Genomic DNA, 26,383 nt, shown 5'->3' with positions numbered 1-26,383 from the left:
CTGCTATATGTTTATTGCTTTTATTCTTTAATACCCTATCATTTTCTGTGGAGGGTTTAAGGTGGCATAGACAGTTTTAGTTCTTACCTTTTGCTGTTTTGCTATATCCTGATTATCAGAAAGAAGCCTAGATAATGAATTTTAAAAGATACCTTTGTTTTTCTCAGATTTCAGGATAACTGTCTCTAGGAATACAGGAAAGCAGATAGTTTGGGAAGAGCAACCCATAATGTGAGATTATACTGTATATGTATGTGTGCAAAGCCTTTGTATACTGATGTGGTTGCTGTCTTTGCTTGGCAACATGTGGAAACAGATTGGAATGAGGAAAGAAAGGGTCATGTCTGAGAAGTCTCACCAAATGGATGAATGATGGAGACTTGATTAAAAGAAGTTAGGGCAGAGAATCATTTTTGTTAAGAGTAAAGACATAGTCAGGATTTTCCCTATTTAGGGAATGAATCTTTTCAATTTCAAGATACTGATATTTCTACTCATAGGACTTCCTAATTAAGTTTCTTTGCTGCATTCGTTGGTTGATAGTTAAAATTGAAGTCAGGATTATTGCAATGGAATATTATTGAACATACTTTTAAATGTCTACATTATCTTTGGTCATAGTTTCCCTCTTGTGTATGTAATTATGCAATCTGGTACTTTGCCCTAAGTTCTTCAGAAAATATATTTTTTTAAATATATATTTTATTTTAAAGATTTATTTATTGTATATATAACATTCTGCCTCCATGTATGCCTGCACACCAGAAGAGGGCGATAGATCTCATTACAAATGGTTGTGAGCCACCATGTGGTTGCTGGGAATTGAACTCAGGACCTCTGGAAGAGCATCCAGTGCTCTTAACCACTGAACCATCTCTCCAGCCCCCCCCCCCCCGGAAATATTTTGTAAGCATAAAGATACTCTTTTTACATAGCCACAATGTCAGAACCTCTCAGGTTACTTGACTATACTTTATATACTTTAATGACAACTTATTTTAAAAGTTTATTAATGCTTGTATGTAAGAGAGAGTGTATGTGTAAATCGGAAGACAGCTTGTAGGAGTTGGCTCTCTCCACCATGTAAATCCCAGGAACCAAACTCAGATGATTTAGATTTGGCTGTAGACCCCGCAGCTTCCCAGTCCCAGTTGTGACTGACAACTTTCTTTGTTGTTTTTCAAGACAGGCCCTGATTGTCCTGGGACTGACTCTATATCAGACTGGCCTTGAACTCAGAGTTGCTACTGCCTCTGCCTCCTGAGGGCTGGGATTAAAGGCGTGTGCCACCATGGCCTGGCTGATGACAACTTTCTTATATCAACTGCTTTTTTTACGTGTACCCAATAAACCACAATTTTAATAGTAAGAAAAGCAAACATGGGTACTATCAAATATAAATTTCTGTTTAACTTTGGTGGAGTCTTTTTTTCCCCAACTTTTTTATAATAAAATGTAAAATTAAATGATTGATATTGACAGGCAAACTAAGATCTTAGTGATTATACTTCTCTAGGTAAATAATGTATGTTTATTTTCTCCTAATGTGGACAGTTTAATTTTGAATTGTTGTTCAACAATCTGGGTGATTTGGTTTTAAGACATGGTCTCTCTGTTCCTAATGCTAGCATAGAATTTGGATGTAGCTTCGGCAGGCTTTATATTCACTGTGATCGTCCTGCCTTGTCCATTTAAGTGCTGAGATCATAGGTATGCACCACCAAATCAACTGTTGATTTCTATTTTCTTTCTTTTTTTTTTTTGTACATTTATTTATTTGGGGAAAATGAGTGCATTTGTCATGATGTAGCAGTATGTTTTTTGTCTTTTTATGTATATTTAGGTTCAGCCAGTTGTGTTTTTTGTTTTATTTGTTTGTTTGTTTATTTATTTATTTATTTTGGATTTTCGAGACAGGGTTTCTCTGTAGCTTTTTGGTTCCTGTCCTGGAACTAGCTCTTGTAGACCAGGCTGGCCTCGAACTCACAGAGATCCGCCTGCCTCTGTCTCCCGAGTGCCAGCCAGTTTTTTAAGAAAGAAAAACTACTTTTGAATGTTCTTTCTGTTCAATTGCTTTAGGAACATAGAATAAATAATTCCTGCTTATTTCCAATCCATGATTCCATCTTTGGTTCATTGCCTATCAGGTATCTCCATTACTAAAATACCTTTTCTCCTTCTCATTAAGTAATCCATGAACCTGTTGTCCAACTACCAACTACAGGTTGTCATGTTTTGAAAGTATAAGTAAATAAATTTATTTGGTGGTGTTGGAATTTTTGTTGTTTTTAACATGTTGATCCTTAAGGAATTCCCTTCCACGTCAGCACTGTAGATTCCTTTTATTATATACTATCTTGTAATCCATTGACTCTCATGTCTCTTTGAGACATTATTTTCATGAATTCGAGCAGTGGGATTCTTTTATTCCTGAGTCTTTTGGACATTGTCAGATTAGTCATTGAGCACTTAGAATTTTCTTTCTTTTTTTTTTTTTTTAAATATTTATTTATTATTTATACAGTATTCTGTCTGCTTGTATGCCTGCAGGCCAGAAGAGGGCACCAGACCTCATTATAGATGGTTGTCAGCCACCATGTGGTTGCTGGGAATTGAACTCAGGACCTTTGGAAGAGCAGGCAGTGCTCTTAACCGCTGAGCCATCTCTCCAGCCCTAGAATTTTCTTGCCCTAGATTCAGCAAGCAGCCATTTCAGTAAGGATCCTTAGGTTTCTTATAAATGTGACTGTCATTTAGAAACTTGCTGTTTCGTTGTATTTTATTCTTTGGATAATAGTATATTTTGAAGTGTGTGTATACAACACTTCTAATGTTTTTTGCTGTTTTATATTTTTTATTATGTATAGTAGGAGGGGCAAACACACAGTATACCTGTGTGGATGTAAAAGGACCGCTTGTGGGAGTTGATTGTCTCCTGCCATATGGTTCCCAGGGATCAAATTCAGGTTGTCAGCTTGAAGGCTAGAGAGATGGCTCAGTGGTTTAGAGTATGTACCTCTCTTACAGAGGACCCAAATGGGGTTCCTAACACCCATGTCAGGTAGATACCAACAGCCTGTGATCCCAGCTACAAAAGATTCAACGCCTTTGGTTTCCTCGGCACTTGCACTAACATGCACATAACTTGTACACATACACAGTGTGGTATTTCAACACGTGTACAATGTGTAGTGATTGATCAGGATAATATGCATACCTATACCTCAAACACCATTCCTTTGTGTACAGATATTCAGATACATCTCTGCTAGCTCTCTTGAAATTATCTGCCTCTCTTGAAATAACCATAGTCCTCCTGCTATGTTATATTAAACATTAGAAGATATTCCTCCTATACCTGAAATGCCACACTATATCCATAAATACACTATTCTGTATACTAGAATATTACACAGTAGCGATGTGAGTTAAAAATAAAATACATGGGCCAGCAAGATGGCTCATTGAGTAAAGATGCTTGCCACCACGCTGTAAACTTAAAAATATATATTTTTAATTGCATGTATGCATGTGTGTCTTCTAATACTTCCCTGTATCTGGCACACTGCCTTCCATATACACACCAAAGATACATATGGTCAACTAAGTTTCAATTTTGTAGATTCCGTATTAAAGATCAGTCTACCAGATGTCAAGCCCTCTGTTCCAATATTGATTTTAAAACATAATTTTATGTGAGAATCATGGTTTTAATTAATAATAATAAAAGTAGCTTTACTGGGTTTTTTTTAGTATATATATATATATATATATATGTATATTTTCTCCCGAGTTTTTCTAGTCATATTGCATAGTCAGACTGTCCTGAGTTCCAGGGCTCAAATGTTATTCCTGCCTCAGCTTCTTAAGTAGTTGAGACTCCATGCATATATCACCATAATTGCCAGCTCTCTGTATTGATTTTAGACAGGTTGCATGGGTTCCTTTGGGGAGGTATTTGGGGGGGGTTGTTCGTGGTGGTTTGGTTTGGTTTTGGTTTTGAGAGGTGGGTGTGGGGTTGTGCACTGGCGCGCGCATGATTCCATATAGGTATTCACAGGTACACTTTTGCTACATGTGGAAGTCAGAGGAAAGCATTTAGGAGTGGTTCTCTCCTTCCCCGTCTTCCAGGAATTGAACTCAGGTTATCAGACATGATTAGAAGTCTTGCCAGCCTTATTGTGGGATTCTTTTGTTTTTTGTTTTTCTTTTTTTTACAGTAAAATTTAAACTATGGTTCTGTCTAAATTTGAAAGCATTTGGCTGGTGTTCTTTGATTATATTGATTTGAAGTTAGTTTGGGGTTTTTTGTTTATTTTAGTTTGAATTTCTGTTTTGGTTTGTTAAATAGAGGCTAATATTAATAGGATGCCTAATAAAGTTCATTGAAGTATAGCATCTTTCTTAAAACCAGTCACACCAAGAGTTCTCTATCACATAGTCATTACTGGTATATCTACCTTTTCCCTCTTTTGGGTGTTTTCTTCTATCACATTTTCCTATCTTGAAATTTCATAAGCATCTTAGAATCACAAAATTCAAAAACACTTTCTCAAAAAGTTACTTAACTTCTTTATTGTTGTTAGCTTTGTCAGTTTTGAGATTCTTATGATTCTCGTTACTCATACATCTTGGCTTCATCTTCTGTGTGTGTAGATGTGTTGCAGTAAGTAGGTCAGAAGTCATTTGATTATATTAGATTAGCTTTTAAGAACAAAAAGTTCAACATTCCCCATACTCTCTCTCTTTCTGTACTGAGGATTGAATCTATGTCTTTGTGCTGTTCTGCCATCTTGGTTTTCCTTCTCTTCTTGCCCACCTATTTATTACATTCTTTTAAGGAGCTGACTTGGGGTATGGTGAATAGGCAGTGCAGCTGAGTTCAAGAAGATAAAAAAGTCAAACTCTTTACAAATTTTAAAGCCAGCACGTCACTGAACATCAGTGTTTATGGGACAATTATTAGCATAAAATGTTTATTCAGTATAGATTCCCAACAGTGTAAATTGACCAACTGTATACATTAAACCAGAAAACACCTTGCTGCTTTCATACAAGTTTTGGAAGAAATAACCTTACTGGTTCTTAGTTCTTATAAGGTCTTGTAACTTGTTCTTTTACTAAGCTTTATTATCTTGCATCCCAAACTAGCTTGTTTGTTTCTTGCTCTACCATTTGTACAAACCATAAGTTGATGACTGGAACTTAAAATCTTGGTGATATTTATCTTTTTCCTTTTACCTGTTATTCTCTTAATTTTTCAAATCTTTAGTTTTGGTTGTGAGCCTAACCTTTAAGGGCTGAGCCATCTCTCCATCGCTAAATCTTAACTTATGAAGTACTTTTGAATTTTTCCTACTTGTGATTCTTTAAGTCCATTGCTTTGTAAAATCTGTTCAGAGGGACAGTAGTTTCTGTACACATATTTGTCAAACGCTTCATTCCTTTGAGCATACAGTAAGCATCTTTTAAGTGAAGGACTAAATATTACACTTTTCTTACACCTTCATAACATCTGTGTCAAGTAAATATTTTAGTGATGGTGTAGAAGACTGGTAAGTTTTATGTTGGGGGAGATTTCCTGAGATAAGATATATACATATTGTAAATATGCACGTATAAGTCTACCTTTTGTCAGCATTTATTGAATTTAAACTTATAATTGACATTTAACTTGTCCTTTTATAATCATATAACATAATCTTTGTTTCGTTTTATTTGTAAGGTACATCTTATTCAGGTTATGAAGCAGCCGTATATTCAGCTGCGTCTTCCTACTACCAACAGCAGCAACAGCAACAGAAGCAAGCAGCAGCAGCAGCTGCTGCTGCTGCAGCAACAGCTGCCTGGACAGGGACCACCTTTACTAAAAAAACACCATTCCAAAATAAACAACTGAAACCAAAACAGCCTCCCAAACCACCCCAGATTCACTATTGTGATGTTTGTAAGATCAGCTGTGCTGGACCACAGGTACTTATATTGTGTATTTACCATGAGTCTCGGTGGTTATTTTTCATAGTTGAGTAGGGTTGATGTTCTGACTCCTGTGCCTACAAAGCACATTCACATAACTGTATTCTACATCCAACAATTCACCCATAGATCAAAAATATGCATGTGGAAGACTGCATCAATGTAGAATGCCTGCATTTTTCCTTTTCGTTATTTCCTAAATCATGCAATAAACCTTTACTCAGGATTTACAACAGGTATTATAAATAATCTAGGGATCTTAATATATATACATAGTAAAATACATAGATTGTGTACAAATAACTGCTGTTTTATTTAAAGAACTTGAGCATGCTTTCATTTGGTAAACAGTTTCCTACAACACTGAGAAATGGCTGTATTTCACTAAACATTTCTTTAGAAATAGTATTGTAACACAAAGGTGTGATAATCAAGAAAACTGTAAAAGTGATTATAAATGTAAGAAAAATGAAGAAAACTAATCCCCTCACTCCATCCTTTTTAGGAAGCCTCCTTTGCTTTTTATATAAAACTAAAAGTTTTTATTCAAATTAACCTATAAGTTTAAAGGTTGTATTCCTGATGAGATTGTTTTGTACATGCTTCATAGATTGTAACAACTATAACTTTGTCCATGAGGGGACTGGGAACTTGTAAGTTAGGAAGGTATAAGGAAGTTGAACTATGGTGCTGGGGATGTATCTCAGTTGGTAAAATACTGGCCTATGAACAGACCCATAGACTCAAGTCCCCACAACTGCATAGACCAAACATGGTAGTTGCTGCACACCTGTAATCCCAGTACTGAGAGGTAGATGCAAAAGAATGGAAGTTCATTGTCATCCTTGGCTGTGTCTCCCTCTACTTGCTTAAAAATAAGATCAACCTATGAAGAATGTGAGTCCTTTATTTTTGTTTGTTTTTGTTATAATCCTGCCATCTACACCTTAAAATGTGTGATTCAAGCATGGTCTGCTAATGAATCATCCCTTCCTAAACCTTACTTGTTTTGACTATGACAGAGTCCATTTTTTGTCAAGTATAGGGTACACACCTGTAATCCCAACAACTTGTAAAGCAGAAGTAGGAAGATTAAAAATTCAAAGACAGCCTGGCCTGCATTGCAAAGTCTGTCTTCTTAAAAATAAAATGTTTTTATATAAAAATTTATGTAAGTGTTGACTAGAGGAATGGCTCCATGGTTAAGAGCACTTGATCATGGGGAGGACCTAGGCTGGGTTTCCAGCTCATGTGTTCTAGCTCACATAACTACTCATCCATAATTACAGTTCCAGGGGATATGAGGGTTCTTGCTTCTGAGGGTACCAGGCATAAATGATTTTTAGACTTTAAAAAATTTTACACCAGCAGCTTGGCATATATAGAAAGCATTTTGGGCAGGAGAGTCAATCAAATTAGACTCTTCATATTATTTCTCTTTTTCTAACTATATTCCACCAGTATATGCTTTGTTTGGGGGTGGTAATTTTATTTTATTTTTGAAAGACATGGTCTCTCTATGTACCACCTTCTCCCCCTGAACTCATTGTGTAGACCATAATGTCCTGAGACTCACTGAGATCTACCTTCCTCTGCCACCCAAGTGCTAGGATTAAAGGCGTGAGCCACTATACTTGGCTTCTACTTTCTAATTGAGCCACTATGCTTGACTTATATATACTTTTTATTGGATTAGTTATGTTTTTAATATATAATTCCGGAATATTTTTAATTTTTTGTGTTTTCTGAATTGCTAATCCCTAATTAGAGTATTAAAGTGTATGTACTCATAGTATATGTTCTTATGCAATATATTTACCTATAGATTCTAATGAAGGTTAGGTGTCAAAATGCATTCAGAGTTTCAAAATTAAATTTTTAAATAATGCCTTTTATAAACAATTTTTATTATGTAGTAGTGGTTTTTTTCCTCCTAATAACATAGGTACAGTTTCCCCTCATTTTAGTTCTTTTGTGGAATGCTTGCTATCCTTTTTTTTTTCCCCAATGTTATACATAAGTATTAAAAAATACAAGTTTTTGATATTACAAGCAGTTTAATCTTATATTTTAACGGCACATGAAAGTGCTTTGTAATTCAACCTATTGGGTAAGGAATAAGGAAATAGTTCAGTTAGCAAAGTATTGGCTTTGTAAGCCTGCCACTATAAGTTCGATCCCCAGAAGTCATGTGTAAAAAAAAAAATTGCCTGATGTGGCCTGAGCTTGTACTATTGTTCAGAAAGCAGAAATAGACAGATCATGACACTCCGTGGGTGGTCTCAATGGTAAGCACCTCTTGCAAAACAGAAACCTAGATTGTGCTTGCCCTGTGTTCTCCCTGAGAACACACGTACTCACTAACATGCATGCATCCCGTTCTCAGGAGGTTGGATATGTAGTTCAGTAGTAGAATGCATGTCTGGCTTACTTCAGTCCCTGAATTCAGTCTTTGGTACCCAAATAGCAAAGTATTTTTATTAAATAAACTGCAGAGAACCACAGATCATATGTACAGAATCTCTTACGTTCTTAAGTGCTTTTCAAATAGCAATTCTTATTCCCCCCCCCCCCCTTTTGGGAGACAGTGTATTGTTACATAGCTCAGGACAGCCTTGAACGCAATGATCCTCTTCTTCGGCCTGCTTAGTACTTAGATTACAGGTCTGCACCACCACACATTTACCACAGTCTCTTTTTGTTGTTGCTTTGGGGATCTGTCTGTTTGTTTTTTTGTTTGGGGTTTTTTTTTTTTTTTTGTTTGGTTTTTTGTTTTGGGGGTTTTATTTATTTATTTATTTATTTATTTATTTATTTATTTATTTATTTATTTATTTTGAGACAGGGTCTCACCATGTAACCGTGCTGGCCTGGAACTTACCATGTAGACCAGGCTGGCCTCAAACTCAATGCAGTTCTGTTCTGCCTCCTGAGTACTAAGATTAAAGGCAGTTTATAATCCCATTTTTATGAGTGTTAGAGATCTGAAAATTGAATAGAATGTTATAGAAAGAAAATTTGTACTTTTTGTTCAAAACAGACTTATAAAGAGCACTTAGAAGGACAGAAACATAAAAAAAAAGAAGCCGCATTGAAAGCCTCTCAAAATACCAGCAGCAGCAACAACTCAACTCGCGGGACACAAAATCAGCTACGTTGCGAGCTCTGTGATGTGTCTTGTACAGGAGCAGATGCATATGCTGCCCACATTCGTGGTGCTAAGCATCAGAAAGTAGGTGTTTTGGTCCCCCTCCCACTCACACACACAGCCTTTTGTCTTACTCTATTTATTTCACTTTTTCAACAGGGATTTGAAAAAAAATGACTTCAATTTTTGAAACCTTTGAGTATATCATAAACCTTGTTTATATATTAATATACATCAAGGTAACATCAAACAGACATTGCTTAAAAGAAACACTAGAGACCTTTAAATTGAATTAAACCACTTCACGATTTGAGACTAAAGCATTTGTCTTGCTTAACTACAGACTGATTTACCTATAGACAAATCCTTTCATCAGTAAACTACGGACCCATATCTGTTTCACAGAGATTTTGTAAAAAAAAAAAAAAAAAAAAATGAGTTTTGTCTGTAAAACCATAAATTGAAAGAAAATTGCAGTTTTGATTTTTATATTATAGTCTCACTCAGACAATTTTTTTTTTTTTTAATGAACACATTTGAGTTTCCTGACAGGTGTGCTTTTTGTTTTGTAGGTGGTTAAATTACACACAAAACTTGGTAAACCTATTCCTTCAACGGAACCAAATGTTGTTAGCCAAGCTACTTCTTCAACAGCTGTATCTGCTTCAAAACCAACTGCCTCTCCTTCAAGTATTGGCGCAAGCAATTGTACTCTGAATCCGTCATCAATTGCAACTTCTTCAGTGAAAGGTCTTTCAGCTCCAGGAAACTCGTCTCTTAATAGCACATCCAACACTAAAGTGTCAGCGATATCTACCAATATGGCTGCCAAGAAAACATCTACACCTAAAATAAACTTTGTTGGCAAGTACTAAAGATTGATTCTTTGTGTCCCTTCTAACTCTGTCAGAGTGGTTTTTCTTTTCCATTGTGTTGCTGGGTATTGAACCCAGAGCCAGGCAAACACTGTACTACTGAGCAGCCTCTATTCTCTCTGTTTCTGTACTTTCTAAAAATCCACAGTCCGCTATCCTTTTCTGAAACCTATTGAAGGACTCACCAGGTACCTAACTACTTAAAGCCGCACAGGAGGCTAAGGAACTTGCTGCTAGCCTCAGTTTGGTTCTAGGAGGCCAGCATAAGTTAATCTGAGAAACACTGTTTCACAAACAGTTAAAGAAAAGAAAAAACAGCCCCTGCCAAATTCGGTGGTCAGTTTTCAATTTAATTGAAATTGACTACCTTAACTTAGACTTGACACAATCAACTCCTATACTGCAAAACATAAGATGCATCTTAGTTTCTAGCATGTGTGTCCACCCATCGGTTTTTGATTTTTTTTTTTAGTCTGTTCCTATATGTTTGTTAAATGAGATTATTCGTAAGATTATGGATCTGTGTCTCATCTCTATGCAGCATATTCCTAGATGATTTTATGCATTCTAGTGTATGCAACTAAAAAATCTGGGAAATTTAAAATCCCACCTGCATTTGAGAATCATTTTGGTTGCTTGCTGGTTGTCCAATAGATAATTCCCTTTCCATTGTGTCCCATCACAAGAATACTAAAAAATAGTCATAAAATTGACTTACTTTTTTTTTTAAAGGAAAAGCTTCACTAATATTTCTTATTAATTGCCTGCTGTTACTTCCCTATCATCTATGCAGTTTTTCTATGGTAGAAAGGCTTTTCGTTGTTAGGACTTGTTTTTTAGACATTTAATTTCTTCTTTAGAGCTCAATTTCTTTTATCTAATCTCGTCATCATAATCTCTGTGTTCTTGTTACTCACTTTTTGAAAACACATATCAAACTCTTGTCATCTCTTTTAAAATCTTCATTGGCCTTTATATGTCATCTATTTATGACTCACATAAAAGCTTTCATAATTGACTTGTACCTTCTTACCTTCATGTTGCCTTTTCCTGGGGGAGTAGTTGATTACTAAATTACTTTCTTCAGTTTACTGCAGTCTTTAGGTCCATGTTTCTATACTTTTATACATGCTGTGCTTCCTGGTTAGACAATATTCTCTGCTGTCTTCTTGGCTGTTTTATTCTTTTTAATCTTCTCTCAAAGCCCAGTTCACATGGTATACCCTTGGGGAAGTCATTTCTTACTGGAAGAACTAAAGATTTGTGACTCTGTTCTGCTTCATTCCTACAATACTTAATGCCTACTAGCACAGGATATTATCTTTTCCTTTAAATTGTGAACAGTTTAATCACAGTTACCTTATCCTATACTTTTTAATAAAATTTTACTGAAGTTGTTCTTTGACAGTTTCCAATATTTGTATAATTGTCTTATTTCTGTGGCTAGTTCTTAAAATATATCTGAAGGCAGTTTAAGAGTAGATCGTTGACAGTATGCTTTTCTCGTGAGTAAAATGTTAAATGTAATTGATTGAAATGAAAGCAGTGATTTGTAGTTTTCCTTTTTGAGGTTATTCACACTTACAATTTAGAATAAAAACAAATCTTGGCGGGAAAGATCATGGTGGGTACAAGGTACTTGTCAAGCCTGATGATGACTCCAGTTCAATCCCTGGTTTCGATGTGGTAGGAGAGAATTGACTCCTTTAGGTTTTTCCTCTGATCTTCACATGTGGTTATGGCCCACATGGGCTGAACCTAGCATGCACAAAGCCCTGGGTTCAGTCCCTGGCCCCATATAAAACCCACTGGTGATGTATGCCTAAAATTCCAGCTCTTGGGAGGTAGAGAGAACTGCCAGAATGCTGAGGCCAACCTCGCCTACATAGTTGATTTCAGATCTGGCTTGTCTACAGCTTGAGAAACCTCTTCTCAGAGATACGCAAAGAAAAGATCAAATAGGAAGAAAAACCACTATGGGGAGTAGGTAAATACTATTTCTTACTAATCGCAGCTTAGGCAACTCAACACAGGCATGTATTATATTTAATCCTTTTGTTTTCAGATTCCTTTTGTTCAGTTTGGATGCTAAATGTTAGGAGAACCAAGATACGGGTGTATGTTGTGAGATGGAGAAGGGAAAAATTTGAAAATGTGGCTCATTAATGAGATTTTTTAAAAAATAATATATAGTTTTTTAAAAATTCTAATCTATTCTGCATAAAGTTCAGCCAGCAGTAATAAAGATAAATTTGTTTTCATCTTAACAGGTTTACACATTTATACAAAAATAAAATTACTATAATATTTTGCTTTTCTAGGTGGTAATAAGTTGCAGTCAACGGGAAATAAAACTGAAGACTTAAAAGGAACTGAAGGTGTTAAAAGTACTCCTGCTGCCTCTGCTGTGCAGATTCCAGAAGTAAAGCAAGATGCCGTATCAGAACCAGTCACACCTTCATCCCTTGCTGCTTTGCAGAGTGATGTGCAACCCGTGGGACATGATTATGTAGAAGAGGTATTGATTTGAGAAAACCATTGCTCTGAAATTGGGCAAAAGGGAAAAAAAAGTGTCACTCTGTTATAAGCACACTTTATGTGTAAAATCAAGCTGTAGCCAGTTGTAGTTTAGATTTCAGTTACTTACAAAATTAAGGTTGCTGATTTAATGAGTATTATTTATTTGGTTTCTCGCTCATTAGAACACTTCCTGTTTTACAGGTAAGGTGAGTACAGTAATTAGAGGAACAAAGGAAACTCACAGAGGCTTGAATAAATAGTTGCCGTTAACAGAAATCGTGCAGTGGTGTAGTGTAACAGTACAGTTTGCTTTCACTCCTTTGGAAAGCATGGATAAGTTTCCAAGCTCTGGTGTATGTTTATAACATTAGGATGTTTGCCCAATAAAGTTGTGACAATTCGGTAAATTGAGTGAGTGATATGTAGTAATGTTTGGGTAACTGTTTATCCTTATTCTGTTTCTCTTTCAAAAGATATTACATAATATGTTGACTGTTAATAAGGTATACAGCTAGGATATTTAACTTAAGTAATTATAAATGACTAATTATATATCTTATAAAGGTAAGATTTGATTACCTTTTAAAATGTGTTCTCAGGCACTTTTATTTTTAATGTTTTAGGTTAATTAAATCTAATCTTTAGACAGTTTAATTCAAATCCAGCCTTAATATCACAATTTCTACTTAATAGTATTATCTCAGTCTGTTTTTCTCACTGTGCAGTTAAAAAAGAATCTTGACTTTTGTATCATCAAAGTCTTGAGCTTTGAAAAGTTTGTATAGCAAAATTGGTTTTTGTTTGTTTGTTTGTTTTTTAATTATCCTCATTTCCAAGAAGCAGGTAGTCAGTAACTGGTAAATTTAAGACATCTAGCTAAATTTGGGAAGCATGGTTGACCCATACAGGATCACCTTAGTACGGAGGCTTTAAACTTTCAGTCATGGATGGTGCAGGGCCTCACAGAGCCATGCCACTCCTTGTAGATTTGTTGGCATTTGCTGACTGATTGTTGGGAGGAAGTGAATGGTCATTATCTTCAGTAATGTGAAAACTGGCACGTTGCCCACATGTGCCTGTGAGGGGAGGCAGAGACTGGTTGATCTCTATGAGGTCAAGGTCAGGTTAGTCCATATAGAAGAATTCCAGTTTAACCAAGGCTACAGTAGTGAAACTCTGTCTTGAATGGGGGATGGAGGTTGGGATTAAAAATAAATTTCAACATTAGATCAGCATGTTGGTGCACACCAGTATGGGGAAGGCAGGGGGATCAGCAGTTTAAGGCCTCTTTTTTTTTTTTTTTGGTTTTTCAAGACAGGGTTTCTCTGTGGTTTGGAGCCTGTCCTGGAACTAGCTCTTGTAGACCAGGCTGGTCTCGAACTCACAGAGATCCGCCTGCCTCTGCCTCCCAAGTGCTGGGATTAAAGGCGTGTGCCACCACCGCCCGGCTTTAAGGCCATTCTTAGCTTCTTAAGAATGTATCATGAAAAACAATATAAATAAATTGAAAATACAGAAATGAAAAAATTATAAATATTTTCATTTGTTTTTACCCCACCTCAAATTCTGCTTGCTCCCAACATGATCAGAGATTCTATTTTTTCACACCAAGGTACGAAACGATGAGGGAAAAGTCATTCGCTTCCATTGTAAGTTATGTGAATGCAGCTTTAATGACCCCAATGCTAAAGAGATGCACTTAAAAGGGCGGAGACATCGACTTCAGTATAAAGTAAGGAAATATTACTGAGCTGTTGTCCTTTCAAGATTTTTGTTAACATGTATTTTTATTGCACATGGGTATTTTGCTTGCATGTATGTCGTTGAGTCGTGTTTGACTGTTGGCCCAGAGAGGTCAGAAGAAAAGGCATTCGTTCTCCTGGAATTGGAGTTATAGATGGGCATATTTTGTGCTGGGAATCAAACCAAGATCTTCTGGAAGAGCAGCCAGTGCTCTTATCCTCTGAGCCAGTTGTCTCTCCAGCCCTTACTTGTCCTTTTGTAAAACACTAGACCTTCCATTCTGAAATTAGCGTATCCTAATGATACATTCAATTTGATAGAATCAGATATTTATTTTATTAGTTATACTTAAGTAATAATAGTAGCCCTGTTCTTTATATTTGTAGTAACTAGCTAAAGAAGAATCCAGCAAAATTAAAATATTGCTTGGGTCAAGAAGTTGTATAATAATAGTTTCACATTGAGTCTACAGAGTATAACTTCACCTACCTTCTTTATGTTGGTAAAATTAATTTATAGATAGTACTGGAAAATCTCTTCATTTATTTTATACTAGAAATTCATCATAACCTACCTTCACATAGTAACATGTTAAAAGTTGCAAAAAAAAAAAAAAAAAAAGCCTGGACTGGTAGAATAGGTATGTGGTTTTCTTTTAAAACTGGGATGGGAATATGCCATTCATGGTAACTTGAATCCATGTACCCAGGCCATGTTCACTCATGTTTGGCTTCAACCAAATTAAGTAATAAATGAACATGCTAGCAGAGGGATTTTTATAGAGCATTGGTTTGGGGTGAAAAGATTTTTCTGATTCAACCTAATTGTACACTTCAGTAGGAAATTGTAACAATATTCTGGCACCGAGGACTGGGAATAGCTCAGTTGGTAGAGTGTTAAGTTGACATAGTCCTGAGTTGGATCCCCAGCACTAGATAAACTGGGTGTAGTAGCACATGGCTGTAATCTCAACATTTCACTTGGATAGAGGCAGATGAAAGAGTTCAGCAGTTCAAGGACAGTACCATTACAAATTTTTAGTTTGAAGGCAACCCTTTCTCACAAATGAAAACAAGAAACCAATATATACTTTTTGCTACATGAAATTTATAAATAAACCTCTGATGAAAGACTGTGAAATTGTGTACTTTAAAATGTTTTTAAGCAGGTAAGGCACTTGGCACCTGTATAACCTGAATTTGATTCCTGGAATCAACATGGTAGGAGGAGATAACTCATACAATATCCTCTGATCTCCACACATGCATTGTTATGGATGCATATGTGCACAAAGACAATAAATAGGAAAATAAATTGCATTTAGTGAATTTAGTTTGTTGAAGGGGTCTGCTCCTTTTTAAAAATGTTTTCTTGGAATTAACAGAAAAAAGTAAATCCAGATTTGCAAGTAGAAGTGAAGCCCAGTATTCGAGCAAGAAAGATTCAGGAAGAGAAAATGAGAAAGCAAATGCAGAAGGAGGAATATTGGCGGAGACGAGAAGAGGAGGAACGCTGGAGGATGGAAATGAGGTAGTGTTTTTAACTTTTAATTTTATGGCGTTTAGTGGTTCTTCTACCTTAAGGACAAAAAAAAAACCTATTCTGTGTATAATTTCCATATTCAGATTTATTGGATGTACTTTCAGTGTTCACTAAGATCCAAATCAAAAAAGATAAACATTAGAATGCTTAGTATACTATACTTAGTTTGATTGTTACCTTGATACAAAGGATTTTGTGGTGACTCACATTTTCAATCCCAGCAAAGGCATGTGATTTCAAGACCAAAGTTCAAGCCCAGGGTCGGGGTCCGGTGCCAGCCCAGACCATAAATTATTTTTGGGGGCCAGAGGGGAGGCATGGGAATAAAGACACAACTCACATGGTTTTATCGGGAGGGAGATTCGCAGGGATCCCTCATGAAACCTTGAGTTCACATCCTGAAAATTCCCCCATGTTTATTCTCCAAACAGCTTTTATACAAAAACGTAAACTGAGGGGGAAATTTATTAGCATTCTGTTTCCTAGGTAATCAGGACTAAAGTCATGTCTGCAACTATGGCTGCTCTGTCATGTAGCCTGGATTAATACCTCTTCCCAGGCGATCTCCATAATTACAAAGAAAGGAGCAGGACGATATTAGCATATCCTGATCTTTTGTTTATGATGGCGGCATCTTGTCTAAAAGGCTAGGTGACCACCTCCTGTGTGGTCAGGTACTAGCTGGCCTAAAAGTCTGGCCACCATACAATGTAGGGCCTATATAGTGTTGCCCCACAGCCCAGTCAAGGATCCATGAGAAAAGTGGTAAATGGTATTATATATATTAAATATATGAATAAATTGGAGATTGTAGAGGTAGCTCAGGGGTCAAGAACACATGCCCCTCTTGCAGATGACATTTAAGTTCAGTTTCCAGCACTTGAGGTAACTCTCTAATGTTGGCTCTAGGGGATCCTGAACTCACATGTGCACATTCTCTTAACACAGACAAACATGCATAATTTTAAATAAAGTTTTTTAAAAAATGTAGCTCCTGAAGAAATGTAATACTTTTTGATAGCTGCTTCTGTTTAGAACCAATAAAAACCTTATATTTAAACTGTATAATTTAATTGTAAGATTTTGTTGTAACAAAGAATTGTAAAGCAATATCACTATCAGTTTTGGGATATTTTACTCCCCTAAAAAAATAAATTTCACAGCCCCATTAACAATCACTCCCAGCTTGTCTTCCATGTTTACTGTCCCATCTCAGTACCATGGAGTCACTTTCCATCTTTATAAATTCTATAGATTTCATAAGGGAAATCAGTTTTAGATGATTAGCATATACAGTGATCTTTTGTGTCTGTTTTTTGTTTTGTTTTTTGTTTTGTTTGTTATGCATGTCTCCAAAGATGTTTGGGTATGGGTGTGTGTTGTAGGAAGATGTGTATGTGCAGTATGTGTGTTGGTGCACATGTATGCAGAGGCCAGGGTACGACATTAAGTGCCCTGCCCTTTTACTCCCTGACTTACTTCCTCAAGGCAAAACTCTGATGAACCCAAGAACTACACTTGGTGGGCAGCAAATCCCAGTGATCTCCTCCCAATACCGATATTACAGGTGTACACACCCAAGCTAAACTTTTCTTAAAGATTTATTATCTTTGTATTATATATGAGTATATGTTTATATAGCCTATATGTTTTATTGTAAAGTTACTTACTCACACTTTATTATGTGCTCCCTTTAGGTTTTAGTGATAGATAATACATTAATTTATGTATATGGTAAAAATAATTTCCTTTAAATTTATGTCGTTAAGTGTTGGGAATTCTTTCTATGACTAGATTATATAGTTAAGTCTCATATCAAATATGATTATCTTAAGTACCTACTCAGTGTTTGGAAAAATGTTCATATACTGAGCATGAGTTTATAAACAATAATTAAAATTCCTGCCCGTATATTATGCAAACAATTTTTTTGGGGGGGGGACATCTGTTCTCAGTACTTCCACATTTTCTTTTTTTTTTTTTTTTTTTTGGTTTTTTTGGTTTTTTAAGATGTAAACAATTTTTAGCAGTAACAAACACACCATTGGACTAAACATGATTTTCTTGAACTTTTAAGCTGGTTTTTTGTTTGTTTCTTGTTCTTTTTTTTTTTCTCAAGTCTTAAATAACAGAGAAGTATTCTACCCAATTCTCAGGTGAATTTAAAACACACTACCTGAAAATATTGGTAGTTTTTATAATTGCGATCAGTATGCACACACTTATTGTTTTAGACAAATTTATTATACTAGCCTAGACGAAGACAAAACAGAAATATTCTGAAAATGTTAACCAGTGAATAAGCTGTATACCAGATAACCGTCTTTTGAATTCATTAAGTGTTTTTTTTTGTTTTTAATAGGGAATGTTTTGTGAATTTGCGTGTCGTCCTTGTCCAGGTGCCATGTTATCTTCTCTGTGTTGTCCCAGTTTTAGTATATGTGCTGCTGAAGCGAGCACACTTAAGTGTTTTCTTGGGTAAATAATTTCTGCTGAATTGACAGATTTACAAGATTTCACAGTTATTCTAGGGACGTTGGCAATATAACCTGTATTTCTTTTGGCAATACTTACTAGGAACCACAGGTATCTCTAGCCAAGGATTTGTCTTCTACTTGTTATAATCTGCCATGTACTACCCATGTATTTATCCAATGATGAAAGTGTGGGTTGCTACCATTGTTCCTTTTTTATAGCTAAAAAATATTTTATTTTGTACTGCTTTATCATGAATGAAGAACTTTGCTGTTTAAATAAAACTCAGGTGAGAAGATGGAGGTTTGCATAAAGTGGTTATTATACAAATGGTGAGGGCTTAAGTTTGAATCTCAAATCCATATAAAGCTGGACCTGGTGATTCATATCTGTAATCCTATCCTATGTCTGTAATGGGAGACATACCTAGAGAATTCCCAGAAGTTGTGGGCAAGCTAGTCTGGCATGTTCTGCAGGAAAAGAAAAAAAAAAGTAGACTTTGTCTCAAACAAGATGGAAGGAGGGAATCCAATATTAAAGGTTGTCCTTTGGCCCAGGCGGTGGCACACGTGGGAGCACGTGGGAGGCAGAGGCAGGCGGATCTCTGTGAGTTCGAGGCCAGCCTGGTCTACAAGAGCTAGTTTCAGGATAGGCTCCAAAGCTACAGAGAAGCCCTGACTTGAAAAACAAACAAGATGTTGTCCCCTGGCCTGCACGCGGACACCATGGCACATGCACACACATGTACATACACACACAATTCATTATCAAGAGGGTTCCTTTACTTATAGATATTTGGATTTACTAATCATTACCTTAAATGATTAGAGTAAGCTGAGGTATCTGTTTTCTGTTCTACTTTGTTCTTGAGGTATGAAGTCTTTTTCTTATTGTCTCTTTCGCTCCATTTACCTCTCAATTAAAAAATACAGTAGAAATTGGAGAAAAGGGAAGAATAGTTAGTACTAAGTTATTTTGAGTATTGTTTTATCATTTTGTGTTTGTACTCTTATATATGCCAATGTCATGATAATTACAAGCATGTGTGCCACTCTGTGAGCAGAGGTCAAAGGGCATCTGTTCTCTCCTTTCATTTGGGTCCCAGGAATGGAACTCCCTGAGTCTTGCTGGCTAGATTACTTTTTAAAAATGGGTTTTTATGTTGTTAATTGATGGAAGTTCTTAAGCTGATTATTTTGTTTGTTTTTAATGTATCATTTGTGCACCAGACGTTATGAAGAGGACATGTACTGGAGAAGAATGGAGGAAGAGCAGCATCATTGGGATGATCGCCGCCGAATGCCTGATGGAGGCTATCCTCATGGTCCTCCAGGCCCATTAGGTCTTTTGGGAGTCCGACCAGGCATGCCTCCCCAGCCACAGGGTCCCGCAGTAAGTATCTGCTTTGCTTACATGGGTATGAGAATTTAATCCTCCTTCAATATTAGAAGATGTTTTGTGGAGCTGGTGAGATGGCTCAGTGGTTAAGAGCACTGCCTGTTCTTCCAGAGGTACTGAGTTCAATTCCCAGCAACCACATGGTGGCTCCCAACCATTTGTAATGAAGTCTGGTGCCCTCTTCTGGTCTGCTGGCACCAGAACACTGTATACATAATAAATAAATACATCTTTAAAAAAAAAAAAAAAGATGTTTTGTGAGCTGATTTTGAGTAATAATGTCATCAGTTTTGTCTTGACTATAGCTAGTCATTCTCTTAAAGATTCTTAATGCTAATGTCTTTATTCATAAGAACTTAGTCAAGTTTCCTTTGTACTCTTTATTTTCAATACTTTCTAAATTCTAGGTGCAGAGCTCCTTTTGGGGGGTTTTTTTGGGAGCGGCAAGGTTCTAGACAGACTGTCCTGGAACTCACTCTGTAGATGAGGCTAGTCTCGAACTCACAGAGATCAGCATGTCTCTGCCGCCCAAATGTTAGAGTTAAAGGCAGATGCCACCACCACCCATCTGCAAAGATTTTGTTAAATATTTTGTATTTAAGAGACTTTCCTGCCTTTATTTTTCCTTAGATTGGAAAAAAATTCTAATGTCCGAGGTAACTCTGACATTATTATTTATTATTATTATTATTATTATTATCAAGCAAACTTATTACTATTACCAAAAACAAAGTGAGTTTCAGATCACTGAAAAGCATTTACAAGGAGAGAGATTAGGTCAGTAGTAGAGAACTTCGTATTCTATTTCTCAAGTTTGAGTATAACACTACAAAATTTAAGAAGCAATTTCATAGCCTTGGTGTGTGTGTGTGTGTGTGCGTACATACATACATACATACAAATAAATATACACGCATATCTGTATCTATATATAACAGTTTTGTTTGGGACAGAGGGTCTGGAGAGATAGCTCAGAGTTTTAGCACACTGGCTGCTCTTCCAGAGGTCCTGAGTGCAAATCTCAGCAACCACATGGTGACTCACAACCATCTGTAATGACATATAGTGTCCTCTTCTGGCTTGTAGACAGAACACTATATACATAATAAATCTTTTTTAAAAAAGGAAAAGGAAAGGGTTTTTTTTGTTTTTTTTGTTTGTTTGTTTTTTTTTGTTTTTTTTTTTTGGTTTTTCAAGACAGGGTTTCTCTGTGGTTTTGGAGCCTGTCCTGGAACTAGTTCTTGTAGACCAGGCTGGTCTCGAACTCACAGAGATCCGCCTGCCTCTGCCTCCCGAGTGCTGGGATTAAAGGCGTGCGCCACCACCGCCTGGCAAAAGGAAAGATTTTTAAAAAGGAAAGATTCTTAAGGGGAATTTTGTTTAATTGACTTTCTTATTGTAAAGCTTAGTAACTATATCTGAATTGAAACATTAGAATTTCTTTTATTCAGAAAAGTAACCTTTTCTCTCTGTAGCCCTTACGTCGCCCTGACTCATCTGATGATCGTTATGTAATGACAAAGCATGCAACCATTTATCCAACTGAGGAAGAGTTACAAGCAGTTCAGAAAATTGTTTCTATCACTGAACGTGCTTTAAAACTTGTGTCAGACAGTTTGTCTGAACACGAGAAGAACAAGAACAAAGAGGGAGATGATAAAAAAGAGGGAGGTAAAGACAGGTGAGTTTACAAATTACTTACTTCCTTTTCACGGGCATTTTATATTTATAAAGATAAATAAGATTGTTAAGGGGCTGTCAAGATGGCTTAGTATGTTTGCTGCTCTAGTTCAGAGTACCTGTGTTCTGTTACTGGTGCTCACATCGGGCAGCTCACAACCAGTAGTAACTTCAGCTCCAGAACTGATGGCAGGCATTTACATATGTATATGCATATGCATAAAAATTGGAGACAGGGAAACTGAGTTTCTGGTGTTAGTCCACAAATAATTAACTATATTTGTATTTTAGGTACAAGGCTTAACATACATTTCTACCACCACCAGGCTTTTTGTTGATTTTTAAAATTTATTAAATGTTTATTACAAAACATACTAAATCTGTTTCAAAGTAGCACTTATAACTTTTCAGTTATATTAAGCTTTTCTGTTTTTATTTATGTGTTGCATCTTGTCTCCACTTTGTCTATATTTTAGTACCTTTTAAAAACATTGGTCAAAAGCATTAAGTTAGCAAAGCTTTAACATCTTTTTATATTTGTGATTTTTCTAATTTTCCTTTTTCCCATTTGGGAATTTTTTTTTTGTATTAATGTTTCTCTTACAGTTCTGACTTGAAAAGTAAAACACAAGGGCTATGGGTTTGGGCCCACAGTTAAAACCTAGAACACAGAAAGTAGAAGCAAGAGGATTATCAAGTTTGAAACCAGCCTGTGCTATTCTTTTAAGATTCTGTAAGATAGACAGTATTTGTTTTAGTTGTCTCTTTGCCAACTTAGACCTTGATACAGTTTTTGATTTTTAAAAATGTTTTTATTTATATCTGTGTGAGTATATGTATATATGTGCATTGGAAACCAGAAGAAGGTGTCTAGCCCCATGGAGCTAAAGAATCAGATTCTGCCAAATACAGCTTGCTATGTGGGTATTGGGATTTGCACTCTGTTCCTCACGAACGATCACTCTTAATCACTGAGCCATCTATTAATGTTGTTTTATTTTTAGTGTATGTTGTTTATCTAAATGATATATAGTTTAAAATAGTTTTCACTAGTGCAGAAGTCATCTAGTTTAATATTATACTTGAAGGAAATTATAGTTCTTGTTGAGAAATAGCATATTTTAATGTAAGTTGATTTTGATACAGAGCTCTGAAAGGGGTGTTGCGAGTGGGAGTACTGGCAAAAGGATTACTCCTCCGAGGAGATAGAAATGTCAACCTTGTTTTGCTGTGCTCAGAAAAACCTTCAAAGACATTATTAAGTCGTATTGCAGAAAACCTACCCAAACAGCTTGCTGTAAGTATCATGGAAATGTTAAATTTACCCTTTGTCCAGATCAGAAGTTTTTGGCAGGACTAACTAACTGTGCTTCAATTTAAACCTCAGCCAGCCTTTTAATTTTTGGCTTGGCTTTCATAATGAAGAGATTGGCTACTTTTTTTCCACCTTTCTCTTATTTGTGCAAACTGATGAAATGGTTTTCTTCTTCATCTTTTAGGGGTTTTGCAGTGCTTGTAATTTGGCAGGATGCCATCTTACTAATTTATTTTAAATGGAAAAATTCAGCATATGCCCAGTTTTTCCAAAATTGGACTACTGAGAAGACATAGCAAAGAATATATTTTTTCCATTTTATTTAGTGTGTGTGTACACATCATGGGGTGTGTGTATAGTAGTCAGAGGACACAATATATACTTCACTTCTCTCCTCCGACTGTGTGGGTTCCAGGAATCAAGTCAGATCATCAGCCTTGGCAGCAAGTGCCTTTTAAAACCCATTGATTATCTTGACTGACCTGATTTTTAAAACAAAATTAAAATTAAAAAAATAAATAGTAAGGAAATTAAAAGCTTATATATGGCAAGTTTGACTTATTTACTTTTTAGTTTATGAATCTCTTAGTTGAATGCATGCTTTTGATATAATAAGAATGTATCTTACTTGAATTTGTCTGGTTTTATTATTAATACAGTAGTTGCTCTGTACCATTGAAAAGATGTCTGGACAGTCCCTGAAGCCCCTAGGATACCTGAAACCTCAGACAGTATATATGTCATGTTTTTTCTACTCTTTCCTGGGATAAAGTGCAAATAAATTATGCAAATATTTATAATTAAACATAGTAGATTAATGAAAAATTCTCTACCATATATCTTACTAGCAACAACCTCAGCATGTCCACATCCCTGCCACTAGGGGAGTATTGTCTATAAACCCAAGACCTTATGCGTGCTAAACGTGTGCTATACCACCAGGCAGCATTCCCCAGCTCATCATTCCTCAACGCGAGAACTTTAACATTTTTACTGAAGTTCTCTGTGTTGTAGTTGAGTGCCATCATCACTCACATGCTGTATCATGACAGCTGATTCAGTTAGGAAATAATGAACAGATAGTGGATTGGAAAAGGGATGATTCACAAAGCAGGTCAGACTGAGAAATACAGCTTTAGATTTAATCATGGTATTCCAATCAGCATACAGTTCAAGATGTGTGAATTGCTTATTTGTGTGACTTCCCATTTAATATTTTCTAATTGTAATTGAACAGATAAGTACAAGATATGGGAAATACGACCATAGATGAAGGGGTGATTACTGTATCTTCAGTTTTCTAAATATTTATAATGGTAGGAAATACTTTGTCTCGCAGCAAGATAGTAGAGAAGGTAAAAGTACTTTCAACCCTGGAAACAAAACCCACACAACATATAACATGACAGTGGAGGAGAGGACTACTCCACAGAGTTGTCACAAGTACAAGTAATAGAGCATCCTCTTTTTGGTTCTCTAAAAACAAAACTTTTTCTAAAGATGAGATTTCAGAAATTGAATATGCTCTAATCCAACACATAAGGAGTGGGAGGCAGAAAGATCATCGGGTCAGGGTTGTAGTTGGCTACCTATAGAGGTTGAGCCCAACCTGGGCTGCATGAGGTCTTGTCTCAAAAAGTAAGCATGACCAAGGTTTAAGTAATGTTTTCTTGAGTCATTTGCAATCAGTCTTCTAAAACATTGCAATCTAATTAGACATTTAAATTTAGGGATTGAGATTTTCCTGAATTTTACATTACTAATACAGAATTGTACTTGACCAGAGTAGAACAATAGAAAACAAAAAAACGAGATGTCCTGTTGAATTTAAGCCATATTGAACGTAGCATTGGCACCTAGTGTTTTGCTTTGGTTTGGTTTCTTTCATATTAGCATTGTTTCCAGAATTAAAATGAATCTTTCCAAATATTAGGGGCCAGTAGAATTAGCATTGAATTTCTTCTCACTTCTGTTTTGGTATGAGTGGGACAGTGATGTAGGGCATGACAGTGGCCAGTAAGCTTTAGGGAGGGAAAAAACAAAACATAAAAATTTTAAGTAATAACTTGATATGCTAATAGGCACTTATTTATACTTAAAGAAAGACTTTTTTTTTAAGTAGCCATCCATATAGCTCAGTGGGTAAAATGTTTGCCTCCAGAGCCTGATGTCTGGAGTCTGATTCCCAGAAGCTGTGGAAAGAAAAGAGACAATTTCCTAACATTGTCTTCCGACTCATTCATGTTGTGGTATGTGTATGCCATATGCACTCACATCACACGCATGCAAACATGGTATAGAAAGAACAACGTGGTTTTTTAGGGAGGGGCTGTTGAGATGTCTTAGTAGTTAAGAGTATCGTTCTTGCAGAGGGCCTGAGTTTGAGTCCCAGTACCCTTTGTCTGCTCACAACCAGCCAGAACTCCAGTTCCAGGGAATCCTTCACCCTCTCTAACCTCGCAAGTACCAGACATGCATGTGGTGCAGATAATATGCAAGCAAAACACTCACACACATAAAATCTTTTTTTAAAATAGGAAGTGCTGGGTGGCGGCGGCACATGCCTTTAATCCCAGCACTTGGAAGGCAGAGGCAGGTGGATCTCTGAGTTCAAGGCAAGCCTAACCTGTAAAGCAAGTTTCAGGATAGCCAGAGCTGTTACACAGAGAAACCCTGTCTTGAATAAACAAAAATAAAAAAAGAAAGAAAGCAATTAAAAAGTGATAAATAATTAATAGTTAATGAAAAACAAACTACTTTGCAGATTACTTGCTCTTAACTGTGTACATAAACAAGTAAAATAAAGCAAATTAATCATTGTCATTAACATTTATATAGTATTGTTAAGTACTTAAAAAGTTAATCTAGGGGGCTGGTGAGGTTGCTCAGAGTTGCTGCCAAGTCTGATGGCTGAGTTCACACTCCCCAGGACCCAATTGGTGGAAAGAACTACTGCAAGTCGTCCTCTGGCTCCACTCATGCACAGTGGTATGTGTAAGCATGTGCGTGCACACATAATAAATTGAGGTGTCTTTTTTGGTTGGTGGTGGTTTTTTGGTTTTGGCTTTTAAGTTAATTCTCCAGCAACTTTGTGTCGAGTATGATATCACAAGTAAAAAGTAATGTACAATTTGAGCCTAAATAGTAATATATAAAAATTTCATGTTTCTGTCTTGTTCTCAGTGGTGGGGGTGGGCAGGTCCTGGGGTTCAAACCCAGAGCCTTTCACACACCAAGTGGTTTATCAACTGAGATATATTTGCTCCACCTGTAATGTCTATATAGAGACTTAATTTGTTCATATAAACTGGAAGTAAATTCATGCCTACCAAATTACAGTAGATCTGTTACTGACTGCTTCTGGGTAAGCAATAAATTAACAAGTTGCAGAGAATGAACTATGGGAATGGTTGTTGAATCAGGCTCCTTGAGGTGTCATACATATTTTATTTCCCTTGAAAGTCTGTAAATATATGAGATAAATGATGGCAGTAGTTTTTTCTTTTAATTCATGGGTTAAAGAAGACATGCATACACATGTACAAATAACTCCTATTAAAGTAATGGGGTGATTGATTAAGAACACCCACATGGTGATTCACAGCCATCTGTAATAACAGTTCCAAAAGGATCCGAGCCTCTTCCTTCCTCTGTGGGCACCAGACATGCGCATGGTACACAGACATACATGCAGGCAGGCAAAATACCAAA

General features: G+C 36.2%; 1 protein-coding gene and 1 non-coding gene across 4 annotated transcripts in view; one reads left to right on the top strand and one right to left on the bottom strand.

Moving 5' to 3' along the window:
- Positions 1-26,383, top strand: part of Zfr (zinc finger RNA binding protein) — a 66,559-nt gene that overhangs the window by 22,122 nt on the left and 18,054 nt on the right. For 2 of the 3 annotated variants that reach the window (XM_057789525.1, XM_057789526.1), the window contains 9 exons: positions 5,726-5,973; positions 9,017-9,208; positions 9,697-9,988; positions 12,321-12,517; positions 14,132-14,251; positions 15,647-15,792; positions 19,509-19,671; positions 21,153-21,358; positions 22,504-22,654. In XM_057789525.1, the coding sequence (XP_057645508.1) occupies positions 5,726-5,973; positions 9,017-9,208; positions 9,697-9,988; positions 12,321-12,517; positions 14,132-14,251; positions 15,647-15,792; positions 19,509-19,671; positions 21,153-21,358; positions 22,504-22,654 (1,715 nt within the window). The remainder of the gene's footprint in view (positions 1-5,725; positions 5,974-9,016; positions 9,209-9,696; positions 9,989-12,320; positions 12,518-14,131; positions 14,252-15,646; positions 15,793-19,508; positions 19,672-21,152; positions 21,359-22,503; positions 22,655-26,383) is intronic. The other variant, XM_057789527.1, reaches the window with a different exon arrangement.
- On the bottom strand, positions 18,159-18,264 carry LOC130887695 (U6 spliceosomal RNA). Its single transcript, XR_009058390.1, has one exon. It is a non-coding gene; the product is annotated as a U6 spliceosomal RNA (small nuclear RNA).

Source organism: Chionomys nivalis, chromosome 15 (assembly GCF_950005125.1).
Source record: "Chionomys nivalis chromosome 15, mChiNiv1.1, whole genome shotgun sequence".
Lineage (NCBI taxonomy): Eukaryota > Metazoa > Chordata > Mammalia > Rodentia > Cricetidae > Chionomys > Chionomys nivalis.
The sequence above is the reverse complement of the archived record's forward strand: the minus strand, read 5'-3'. Positions and strand labels throughout refer to the sequence as shown.